At 50.6% G+C, this 12,571-nt stretch overlaps 1 protein-coding gene across 2 annotated transcripts in view; it reads left to right on the plus strand.

Moving 5' to 3' along the window:
• MAPT (microtubule associated protein tau) overlaps positions 1 to 12,571 on the plus strand; it is a 98,598-nt gene that overhangs the window by 46,885 nt on the left and 39,142 nt on the right. The window contains exons 2-4 of one of the 2 annotated variants that reach the window (XM_058561277.1): positions 5,110 to 5,268; positions 9,323 to 9,409; positions 11,923 to 12,009. In XM_058561277.1, coding sequence (XP_058417260.1) covers positions 5,127 to 5,268; positions 9,323 to 9,409; positions 11,923 to 12,009 — 316 coding nt within the window. In that variant the 5' untranslated portion in view covers positions 5,110 to 5,126. The remainder of the gene's footprint in view (positions 1 to 5,109; positions 5,269 to 9,322; positions 9,410 to 11,922; positions 12,010 to 12,571) is intronic. The other variant, XM_058561278.1, reaches the window with a different exon arrangement.

Here is a 12,571-nt window from a genome sequence, read left to right on the forward strand (position 1 = left end):
GGCCTCCCAGGCATGATCTGTCCCCCTCACAGATGTTGTCGCACTGTTTGGCGATACCGGCGGTTACAAAGGAGAGAAGCCTTTAGTGAAAAAGACAAAACAGAAACCTTAAGCTTAAAACCAGAATTGTCCTCTCAGACACAATCTGTGAATTTTCTCAGGATGGTGGACATTAGCTGGCTGACATCAGCCATGACACATCATGTGTACTCAGCAGCACCACCGCCACCCAAAAAGCAGCCTTCATTCATGCTTTCGTACAATTGTTGATTGTTCCCTTTGGATTGAGGCCCAGGATTATTCCAGCTTCTTCTCACCAACATAAGTCTTTCCTCTCTGTGGGCTCCTTTATCTTTTCTCCACTTAATTTGGCAGTTCTGCTTGAAATCTGGATATTATTATTATTACAGTCATGCACCACAAAGTGTTTGTCAACAACGAACGACATATATGACAGTGGTCCCATAAGATTAGTACCATATAGCCTAGGTGCGTAGTAGGCTATACCAGATAGGTTTGTGTAAGTACAATCTATGATGTTTGCACAACGATGAAATCGCCTGACGACGCATTTTTCAGAACTTATCCCTGGTGTTAAGTGAGGCATGACTGTATTCAGATTTGGTTCTAGAACATTCTATGGTACACTGTGATATGATGTGACCATGAGCTCACACTTGAGAGCTCCTCTGAGGTTTGCCATGCTGTCTTCCTTCCAGCAAGTCTTAGTGAGGACTTCCCTGTGCCTACTCCGTGCTGGGTGCCACCTGTGGGGGGTGGGAGGGGCAACACAAAAGGAGATGCAGCCCCTTCTCAGACACTCACAGTTGGGACCAGCTGTTAGTGAAGAGCCAGCCTCAAGAGGGTGTTGACTTAAGCCCTGGGAGCTCTTTCTCTTCCTTTGGGGACAGTTGGCTCCCTGCTTCCTGAATGGAGGGATTTCCTAATGACCTTGGCCTCAGACATCACCTCGGCCCAGGAGACTAGTATGCTTGCCCTTTCACTGATCTTTATATCTTAAAGTAAAACAGCTGGACCATAAGTGTTGGAGAACAGAGTGTAAATACAAAGAGAAAGTTTTTGAAGGAAACAAAAGCTTTAGCTCAGTTGAGCATGTGTCCTGATATCTCGGTCACTGCTTGATTTAATCTGTGATCAGTGGGCTTCACGGGGTCAGACTCTGGTGCCAGGCTGCCTGGGCTTTGAACCCTGACTCATTAGATGCCTACTGTGTGACCTTGGGAAACTGACTCAACCTTCCCAAGCCTCAGTTTCCCCATCTGTGAAAGTAGGCATAATAATAGGCAGTTGTGTGAATTAAATGAGTTAATTCTGGAAATGCTTGAAACATGGTTCCTATCATTACATGGAATCCTGTTGTCCCCCCAGTGCACCGGCAAATTCGTGATGGTGCAAAAAAGGGACCAGAGCAAAGGAAAAATGGGATGAGGAGTCAAAAATAACCTTGGAGAACGAAGTTCATTTTAAGGTTATTTTTGGATTCTAGGTTGAGCTCTGCTTGATCTTCAGCGATCTGAGAGATCCATTTAGTGTGTTTGTGTTTTTTTAATAACATCTTTATTGAGATATGACACATACCATAAAAGTCACCCTTTCAAAGTGTACAATTCAGTGTTTTCAGAATATTCACAAGGTTGCACAATATCACTGCTCTCTAATTCCAGGTTGGGTTTTTACGTGAGGGATCTAAGGGCGATCCTCCTCTTTCTGGACGGGACCGCCCGGCCTGGTGGCGGTGATTCCGCTGAGTCACGGCGGCCGGGCCGCGCGCCTGCGGTTCCTCCGGGCGAGGCTCGCGGCCGGCTGGGCTGCAGCCAGCGGCGCCCCGCCCCCCTGGCCGGGCGTCTGCTGCCCCCTAGCGAGGGCTGCCGCTGGGCGCTGAGCTCCCCGCAACCCGGCGCCGCCCCCGGGGTTGGGCTTCGGGACCAGTTGATTCAGACAGAGAAGCTCGTCGCGAGCGTGGCCCGCCGAGAGCTGGGGCGCGGTCCAGCCCCTGACGCGGGCTTTCGCTTCACACCTCGGCTCTGCCTCCAGCCGGGACAGGGTCATTTCCCCGAGTCCTGGCGGGCAGAAAAGGCCTGTGTTTCTTTAACTTTCTGTTGGGAAGGCACCGGTATAATACAGTAGCCTAGAGATGGGTTTTAGCATCAAAAGATCAGAGTTCAAGCCCTGCTCTGCCGCTTACCAGCTGTGTGACTCTAAGCAGGTTTCTAAATCTCTCTGAACCTGTTCCCTCATCCAGAAAGTGGGGACAATAATTCCTCTCACGAGGTTGTTGCATTACAGAGATTCTCTCTCTGAGGCCACTCTGTGACTGGCTCATAGTCAGAGTTCAAGTAAAGAGATGCTATGAATATTCCAAAACGGCCAACAGGGTGTCGAGTGTCGCCCTGGTTTACCCAAGGAGCTTTCTAGAACCTGAATTATTCATTACCAAGATGTATTGCCATGAGTAAGAAAATTAGAAGGAATGGGAAGGATGGCAGTGGGTATAGGAAGGCTCTTTGGTCTTCACCTCCTTCAGGTAGAGATTGCTCCATGTCAGCAGAAACCTACAGAACCCCCCTCCCCCCCCCCCAGAACCCTGCAGGAGCAAAGCCTGGGGCTTCATGTTAGGAACCCCCAGGGAAGGTCTGATAGGGGGCAACTGATTGCCTTTTGTTAATTGAAGAAGGAGGTGGAAATCGTGGGGGAGCAGAGACATCAGAACTGCTGGGAATCCGGGCCCCGGACGGCAGCAGGGCCTGGGACAGGTGATCCAAACCCAAGTCAGGTCCCAGGCTGCCTCCGTGGCCTTGAGCAAGTCATTTAGCCTCTTGGGGCCCTTTACCTGTCTGGGCTTTGCATCCCACCCACCTCACAGGTTGGTAGTGAGCCTAGATGTTTGTCATGGGAAAGTACCCTGAAAAATGGCAGACACGCTGCAAATTGCAAATCACCCAGATGATGCCCCAGAGGTCACCTCTGAGCTGGGCTAGGTGCCTGGGGCTCCCTCATCCCCCTCTGGATGCCTCAGAGGGCAGCCTGGGGTGATCAGAAAACAAAGGTGCCTATTCAGGTAAACGGCACAGAAGATGTGCACTCCACTAGGCAGAAACTTTGCTCCACGTTGCAGCCTGGGAAGCCCAATTCTTGGGAGCAAAAGGGACCTGGGTCTCACCTACACATCCCTGTGCCCCTGAGGGTCTGGAGGGCTGTGGGGGCCAGGCTTGGCAAAATGGGGGGGAAGTTGAAGACTGTCTGGGATCCCTGTCAGTCTCCTTCCACCATCCCGCCCCTTCCTGCCCTCACCCCCTCCTCCACCCCAATTTCACCATTATCAGACAGAAGTCACAATTAAAAATTCCATATTATTTTGTTTCCAAACTCTTAATTCATTCAGAGACTATGGGTACCCATCAATGGATGAGTGGCTAAACAAAATGCCGTCTATCCATAGAATGGAATCCTATTCAAAGAATGAAGTCCTGACACATGCCACAACACAGATGAATCCTGAAGACATTATGCTAAGTGAAAGACACCAGGCACAAAGGCCGTGTAGTATATGATTCCATTTATTCAAATATCCAAAATAGGTAAATCTGCAGAGACAGACGGTAGATTAGCAGTTGGGTAGGGAGTGGGGGGAGGGGGAGATGGGGAGAAATTGCTTAATGGGCTCATGGTTTCTTTTTGGGGTGATGAAAATATTTTGGAACTAAATAGAGGTGATGGTTGCACAACATTGTGAATATGCTAAAAGCCACTGAATTGTTCACTTTAAAATGGTTAATTTTTGGGCCGGCCCCGTGGCTTAGCGGTTAAGTGCACGCGCTCTGCTGTTGGCGGCCTGGGTTCGGATCCCAGGCGCACACCGACGCACCGCTTCTCCGGCCATGCTGAGACCGTGTCCCACATACGGCAACTAGAAGGATGTGCAGCTATGACATACAACTATCTACTGGGGCTTTGGGGGAAAAATAAATAAATAAATAAGAATTATAAAAAAAATAATAAATAAAATGGTTGATTTTCTGTTGTGTGGGTTTTATCTCAATAAAAAAAATTTAAAAATAAAAGACTGGGTGGCAGTAGCCATAATCTGATTCGGGGGCTCGTCCCTCATGGTGCCCTTACTCCCTCCTGCCCCCGTGTCTCCTCCCTTATCCTCTCCTCATCTGCACCGTCTTCTTTGTCCCATCTCCCTCTCAACCCTGCGGACACTTTTCTCCCTTCCTCTGCCCCACCCCCACCCAGCCTTCCGCCTCTGCCCATGGGCTACAAAGTCACAGGGACAGACCCCAGGATCCTCTGGATCTCGTTTTCTACTGTCAGGAGGCACTACTTTTCCAAGGGTCCCTAAAGCGTGGCCCGTTTTCGATTTCAGGTTTAACTCAACTTTTGTGCCTTTCCTAAAATTTCTTCCTTACCTCCCACCCCCTGCCTCTAAATCAGTGCCCGGGAAAACAGGAGGTAGGAAATCAGAGAGAGAGAGAGAGAAAGAGATTGATCAATTTTGAAGAATAAGAAAGCAAAGCGCAGCCTTAGGAAAACAGCTCTCGGTGTGTTTGTTTTCCCATCTGTCTCGCTTAGATTACAGGGATTGTGGGGTGATGGCTACGTCTGGTCTGGGCTGTGTATCCACCTCAGGGCCTAGCTTATTTTTGTGTTTTTCAATCTACTGTCTTTTCATGAAAGTCTTAGGGCCAGGATGAGTGGCTGTGTCATTTGTCAGTTGGTTTACATGTGCTTTGTCCAGTTCTTCCAGAAAAAATCATTCTGCCCTTGGCTCTCGAGGAGGAAGATGGCACAGGTCGGAGAGGGATGGGAAAGGAAGGACCCTTGGCTGGGCCCACCTGTTGGTTTTGAATGTGAATTGATGTGATATTGGTGAATTAAAAGTGCACATACACGTAAATAATGCTTTGGCAGGAATACAGAGCATGGGATGAGGTTGGGCATCTGGTTGTTGGGGAGAGGGTGCAGGGATCTGCCTGCCATGAACTGGTGAGGTGGCACCTCTCTCTCTGTGCCCTCCATCCCACCCCCCAAGCATTTAGCCTCGGCTCAGCATCCCAGCCTCATCCTCCCATCTTCCTTTCACAGGTGGGCCTTGAACCAGGATGGCTGAGCCCCGCGAGGAGTTTGAGGTGATGGAAGATCATGCTGGCGCATACGGGCTGGAGGAGAGGAAAGATCTCCCCTCCCAGGGGGACTACACTCTGCTGCAAGACCAGGAGGGTGACATGGACCACGGCCTGAAAGGTTAGTGCACAGCTATGCACAACAGGCCTGGGTGCCTTGGGGATCACAGCCAACCCATTTGCCTTGGAAAGGGCTGGCAGGAAGGGTTTGCATCCAGATTTTTAAAGGAGTTTTAAATACTTTATTGTGTGAATAAATAGAGTGAAGCCTTATTTATTTGAATGGACCAAGTTAACTCAAAATATGAGGCTATTTGAAAATGTACCTTTCCAAAGGAGAGTTTGCCACATGAGTGGATGTAGGATGACAAAGATTGCAGGGGGCTTGTCGGTCTAATTAATACAGGGTACTCTCCTGAGTCTTTAGCCATACCTGTTAACCTATAAATCAGCAGTATTTATTAGCATGGAAAATACGTGGCTTTATACATTATCTCTTCTTTACAGGCCTGTCTGGGCCCTATTTGGCAAGAGTTGGTTAGCTCTGGGATTCCTAATATATCTACATTAATAAACTGCATCAACTTCTTTTTGTGTGTGTGTGTGTGTGTGTGTGTGTGTGTGTGTGAGGAAGATCAGCCCTGAGCTAACATCCATGCTAATCCTCCTCTTTTTGCTGAGGAAGACTGGCTCTGAGCTAACATCTATTGCCAATCCTCCTCCTTTTTTCCCCCCAAAGCCCCAGTAGATAGTTGTATGTCATAGTTGTACATCCTTCTAGTTGCTGTATGTGGGATGCGGCCTCAGCATGGCCAGAGAAGCGGTGCATCGATGCGTGCCCGGGATCCGAACCCAGGCCGCCGGTAGCAGAGCATGAGCACTTAACCGATAAGCCACAGGGCCAGCCCTCAACTTCTAAATATTCTAAAATACAGTCTTTTGGCCAAATTGGCTTGGCCTCTACCTCTCCCCTTCCAGACAAATGTGTTTCATTTCACTGTCTGACCACTAAGTTTGGGGAGCCCCATGGAGCACACAGGCCCTCTCTCCTGCTCCCCACGTGGCCCCAGTGTAAGAAAGACGCCATCCCTGCCCTCCAGACCCATTTCTAAGGAGACAAAATGACAAACAGTCTACTTTTCTCTTTTAATGCTAAAAATAATAAAAAGACTTGCAGCCTAGGGTCTGGGGTAGTGGATGGAAATGGTGGAGCTCCCAGGTAGGAAGTGACCTCTTCTGAGGTACATCTATCCAGGAAGTTTCCCTGGAGGATGCTGGGTCACCACGAGGTCCCCTGGGTCTGGGAAGCATGTGGAACAATGATCCGCACCTCAGAGAGGTTTCAAGACTCATTGGGGGGCCTTGTTTCTAAGGCTGACTTCTCCGTATCTGTTTAAGCGAAGAATTCGTTGGAGTCAGAGGAGCTTGGGCATTAGACACGTGGGCTCCAAGTTGGAGGAGGTGGGCCTGCTGTCCCGGGGAGCTCAGAAGCCACCCTCTGGCTTTCTAGGGAGCCCGCCCAGCCTGAAGCTCTGGGCGAGGGGAGTGGGGGGAAACACTCGCTCAGCCAGGCGTTCCCAATGGGCCCAGACCTCCCGGCCTGGTGTCAGGCACCAAATGGTAACAAGAAATGTGCATTCTGATCTCTCCCAGGTCATAGCCAGGCTCCAGCCAGAGCTGCTAAACATTTCAGCTCTCCACGAGGGCAGCTGGGCTCTCAGAGCTCGCTCATCTGAGGACCTGAGCCCACACCTCCCCGTATTCTGTTCTGCATCATCATTAGTATTGCTGCGTTCACTTTCAAGGGTCCCAATTTGGGTGATAAAGGATATGGCCACCCTACTTATAAGGGAACTTCCTTAAGATGATAATTCAGGCATTTTTGTAGAACTCTACTGTTGGCAAAGTCTTTCGCCACCAACGTCTCAGGTGGTGCTCACAATAAATGGTGAGGGCGGATAGTACTTTCCCCCATTTACAGATGACAAACAGGGTCTCCTCTCCGAGGTCATGGGGCTAGTATATGGTGCTGCTAGATCAGAACCACGTCTCCTGCTCCACGTCAGCTCTTTCTGCCTCTCATCACTCTCGGCCAAGTCCCCTGGAACTTCAGTTATTAACCTCTCCTGGGTGGAATCCAACTTAGAGTCACAACATCCTGAATTCTGCCCCGTATGGATTGTGCAAATGACACTCTGCTTACGGTAGCCTGGTTTAAAAGTTAAGTTAAAAATATGTATTACCATCATAATGTAGGATGTTAAAATTGGGGAAACGAGTGTGGGGTATATTCTCTGTCATATCTTTGCAATTTTTCTGTAAATCTAAAACTGTTCTTAAATAAAAAGTTCACTTTTTAAAAAAGTTCAGAAAAGAAAGTGGTTCTTGCCACTCTTATTTTTTCAACAGGAAACTAAATTCAATTTGTAAAGTAAGAACAAGTTTACCAAGTTATTTTGTGTCTCAAGTTGCCTAAAGTATGTTTGCTAAAACTATTCGATCCTTTAACATAAAATGTGACCAGAAGTTCTATGCTGAAACATATATATGAGATATATACATATATGCAAAATTTAAGTTGCTAACCTTTTTGTCACCACTGTGAAAGGAAAGCATTTGAAGATAGTTTGCTTACCCAAAGAATATACTTCCCAAGAAAGCAAGTGATACCTGAGAGATTTTCATAGTTCTCATCAAATTTGTTCTCGCTACTAAGGATTTAGAATGAGTTATTTTTATACGAGGAGTGAGGGGTGTGACTTGGCAGAAGGTGTCACTTTACTAGCAACATTTTAGATAAGTGACAGAGACTACTTTGAATAATGACAAGAAACCCCATGTGAAATACTACAGCACAGAGTATATAAGTGGATGCTAAAAGTGGAAATAGGACTAGATACAACCACAGAGAGCTGCAAAGTGAGTGAAAGTTGGTTAACAGATAAAATAATGCACCGTAATGCATTAAAAGGTGTTAATGGGTAACTTGTTACACCTTCCAGGTAAGACATTCAAAGAGGCTTCTTCTTCCTTCCTCCCTCCCTCCCTCCAAGGGATTTAACAAGGATAATGCAAATGATGAGGCTTGTGGGCTCAGGGACAGATTGGGGGGGTATTTGGGGACAAGCCTGCTTGGGGTGCCGTTGCCCCCATATGCTCCTGTGCTTGGACAGTCAAGGCTGGTTAGTAATAACAAGACCCGGCAGACAGTTTGCATGACATTCCTCATTTTTGTCTGAAGCCTTCTTGGGGCAGTTTGCAGGTTTTTGCAAGCTCCAGGACTAGGAAGCTGTGTGCGTGCTGGAAGCTTCTTTAGAGTTAGTCCTTTGGCTGGATGGGCGCGGCCAGGGCTGGTGTCCAGGGAGGCGTTTTAGCGAAGGGGGCTGGTGTCTGATCTTGAAGTACCCTTGAGCACCACATGGCTTTTCTCATCTCGAGGTTCTGCTTCATGCTCAGAACCAGCCCCCCAACCCCCGTCCTGAAACTGACCCTAGGGCCGCCCCCACTCCAGGTGGAGTGGCTTTCACAGAGTCCAGCAGAGCCTCCTTGGCTTCAGATTCCGAAAGGACAGCAGGTAACTGTGGCTATTTCAGGTGTAACTCAAGGCTTGTTGGTCAGCACTTGGGGATCTTTCTATGAAAGGAGCTGGGCGAAGTCCAGACATGCAAACAAATGTCCAGTTAGAAGGCACTGTGTCTGCCCGGAGCTAATTCTTTTTCAGAGGAAGGAGTTGGATCTCTGAGTGTTTTTCCGGGTGTCTGCTCGTCGTTAATTCATGGCAATGATCTCCTGTTAATCTCTCCAGTAAGGAAAGACGAAGCCCCAGGTTTACTCTGCCTTAGCTTTCTGATATCTGCTGCCTCTTTGTCAATAGAAGAGCCTTTGCCTTGATTGGAACCACTAAGCTGATTAAAAGGCAACTTCTCCTCTCGCCCAAGAAGAACTACACATCACCTGCGTCTTTGCCTTGGCCCTGGTGTGGGGGCACAGTTGTGTTGGGGTGGGAGTGGGATTGGTCCCCTTTTTGGTTTTATCATGTGGCCACATTCCGCCCATCTGGGTTCCATGCTGGGCGATTTTCAGCTCCAAAGATACTGCTTCAAGTTCCTCCTGAGGTCAAAAGGTGGGGATGGGGAGAGGCAGCCATTCTGAGGGGCTCATTGTATATGTTCCAGACTCTCCCCTGCAGACCCCCGCCGATGACGGATCTGAGGAACCAGGCTCTGAAACCTCTGATGCTAAGAGCACTCCGACGGCGGAAGGTGGGGCCTCCCTCCTCTCATTGCTTCATTCACACAGCTCCCTCCATGCCTCCAGACTGCGTGCGCTTAGCCGTGTTTTGAGCCCATATGTGCCGCCCTTGCTGGCTGCATTCGCTGCTGCCTCTGCCTCTGGCTGAGAGATGTGCTCGCTCAGTGCTTTGCAGGACGGGGCTCGGGCCCAGAGTCTTGTGGGAGCCAAGCCCTGCTTTGATGCCTTGCTCGCTAGTGCCAGGTGTGGACACCTTCATCATGAGTGTGCTTTGAGGTGGTTGCACTTGAAGAGGCTGGGGTCTGTGATGAATCAGGGTGCAAACATGGCTCCACAAAGCCCTTGCTCCAGGTCGATTGTCCTCCCCAGACTCCTTCAGAAGCCCCCACCCACCTCACTCTTCTTTCCTGAGCCACCAGGTCCCGGAGCAGCCGTTTGGCTGAGGAGAGGGGCAGGTTGGTGCACATCTCCAAGCTCACACTTCAGGGCTGGTCTGGGTTTAGCATCCTCCATTTCTCAGGCTCTCGGCTTGGCCTGGGCCTCTGGACCTTGGCCATGGTGTTAGTTCCAGCCCATCTTCTAACCTGTCCCCTGCAGACATTTGGTGTCTGGGTTATTATAAGGCTCCTCATGCATTTCCTGAAGTGCTCCTTGGTCCTGGTTTTGACCACCTTCTCTTGCTTCCCGTCTATGTCAGTCAAGACTGCATTTGATCGCAGGTGATGGAAAACCCAACTAACTGTGGCATAGATATGAAGAAGTTTATTTGTCTTACATAATAAGATGTCTGGACTTGGGCAGCAGGTCCCCAGGGTCACCACTGTTCTTCTCTCTTTATCTTCTGCCATCCTAAATGGCTGGATTGTTACCTCATGGTTACGGTGTGGCTGCTGTACTTCCAAGCGTCACACTTGCCTTCAAAGCAAGAAGAAAGTAGCAAAGCAAAGTGGCCAAAGGCCCTGAAACCAAATGTGTTCCTTTTTTATTAGGAAAGCAAGAGTTTTCCTGCAAGCCCCACCTGGCCGACTTCCGCTTGTGTCTCACTGACCAGAACTGGGTCTCATGGGCACTCCTGGCTGTAAGGGAGGCTGGGACATTGAGCATTTTGTCTTTGGCCTCTTTAGTAAGAGAAATTAAGGGAGAAGGGCATTGAGAATGGCTTTTGAGCAACCAGTCTGCAGTGTCTGCCCCTCCATCTCTCCATCCTCCCCATGGAGGCTCACAGTTCTGTTCTCAGCACTTCCCCGGGCCCTGCCCATTACTTTGGATGCTGTGTCACAGGATGAGAACCTGGCCTCAGCATCTCCCCAGCAGCCACCTTTGAATGAACTCAGAAAGTGGCTGTCAAGTGCCTGCCAGTTGCTTGGCAGGAGGGTGCATCGGTGGAGGATATAGTGGGCGTGCCCCCCCCCCGCCCCCCGTGGTTCTCAGCCCAGGGCGGAGAAGACTCAGGCCAAGTGCTCCTTGCTCTCCTTCTTAGAGCTGGTGACGCAAGATGTTTCCCACTGATCTTGTTGGGGCAGTTTTGTGAGTTGCCTACCGCCCTGAGAAAGTCCTAGAACACTAATGCCAGATTTCGTGCCAGCCTCCCAAGTCATGGTCGTCAGTGCTCCACCAACATTATCCTGGAGAATCTCCCAGCCCAGTCTTGCTGCACCCTGGACCCTGTACGTGTGTGGCCCCAGGGCTTCAGCTTCAGCCCACAGGGAAGGGGACCCTGTTGGGGCTCAGCGCAGCCGGGCTGCTCTGCCTGCTCCCAAGACGACCGTAATCAAAATGAGTCCCATTTGACTAAACTGACTCAGGCTCTTGGAAAGCTTTCAAAGCTAACAGCTCCTTCTGTTTGCCTGGAATGGCCTGGGAGCATGCCAGGGCATGGCTGAGGAGGAATGCTGATGGGGAAAGCTCACCGCGATGGGAGACCCACAGCAGCTCCTGGTGGTGGAGCTGTACCTCCAGCCTCTGCTCTGAGGGCAGACCCACCTGCAGGCCTGTTGTCAGGCACCCAACTCTGGACGGGACCGGCCTGTTCATTGCCATCCAGGGGCGTCTGTGCTTTTTAACCCTGCGTCATGGGCTCAGGGAGACAGGGGATTCGAGCTGGAAGGAATCTTGGAGGTCACCTGGCGGTGATTTTGCAGATGAGGAGACTGAGGCCCAAAGAGGACAAAGGACTTGCCCAAGGCCTCACAGCCATCATCTGGTTTTCAGCATTTCTTCTTTAAAATCACCTGGGACCATCCCCAGCAGTCTCTTTCTCTGCAGTGTTTACATGGGGACTGTCCCTGGCTTTCCTGGCAGATGGCCCAGGCGTCTCTCCAGCCAGTGTCGCTCAAGCAGAACATCACTGTGCTTCCTGGGGGACGTCAGGCAGGAGCACAGCTCTGGGCCCTGCTGTCTGTCGCTTTTTTGCATGCGGCTGAGTTTCCTCTGGCCTCCCCCTCCCTCACTGCTCCCTACAAGAAGCAAAGGGGGGCTGGCAAGGCCCCTCCTGGCCCCCTAGGTGACTCTTGGTGGTTTCCAGACATGACAGCGCCCTTAGTGGACGAGGGAGCCCCCGGCGAGCAGGCGGCCGCTCAGCCCCACGCAGAGATCCCAGAAGGAACCACAGGTGAGGGCGACTCCCAGGGTGGGGTATGACAGGCCCCGCTGGGGGCCCACTGACCTGCTGGAGGAGTGGGTGCCAGCAGGGGTTATGCTCGTCTCCGAGGGAGGCGGGAACGTGGGGGGACACTGGCCTCTGGGAATCTTGGGTTGTCCTGGGCTTGATGCCTCGATGTCTTGTTGCTTCCGTGGCTGCCTGCCAGCCTCCCAGAGGCTCGAGGACCTGCTGGCTTCCTTCTCGCTTCTCCTCTCCTTGTCTCAGCAGCGCCTCAACTCCAGAGAGTTCTCCGCAGGGTTCTCTGAGGCAGGCTGGTGGCAGACCCTGCCTTCCTTACCACTGAGGTCAGTCCACTCTCCTGCTGGACTCTGCCCAGCGACAGGACTACCCCCCAGGGGGCAGTTTACCCCCAGGAACACCAGTGTGTAGCAGGGTCCAGATGACTGGGCCCACATTTGGAGGATCTTAACTGGACAGTCCCTGAGGAATTGAGCAATATAATGTGGCATCCATTTCTAGGACTATCTTTTCAAACGTATCTGCATAGAACAGGTGTGATGAGACTGTCCTG

The sequence above is a fragment of the Diceros bicornis genome, chromosome 18, assembly GCF_020826845.1.
Source record: "Diceros bicornis minor isolate mBicDic1 chromosome 18, mDicBic1.mat.cur, whole genome shotgun sequence".
NCBI lineage: Eukaryota > Metazoa > Chordata > Mammalia > Perissodactyla > Rhinocerotidae > Diceros > Diceros bicornis.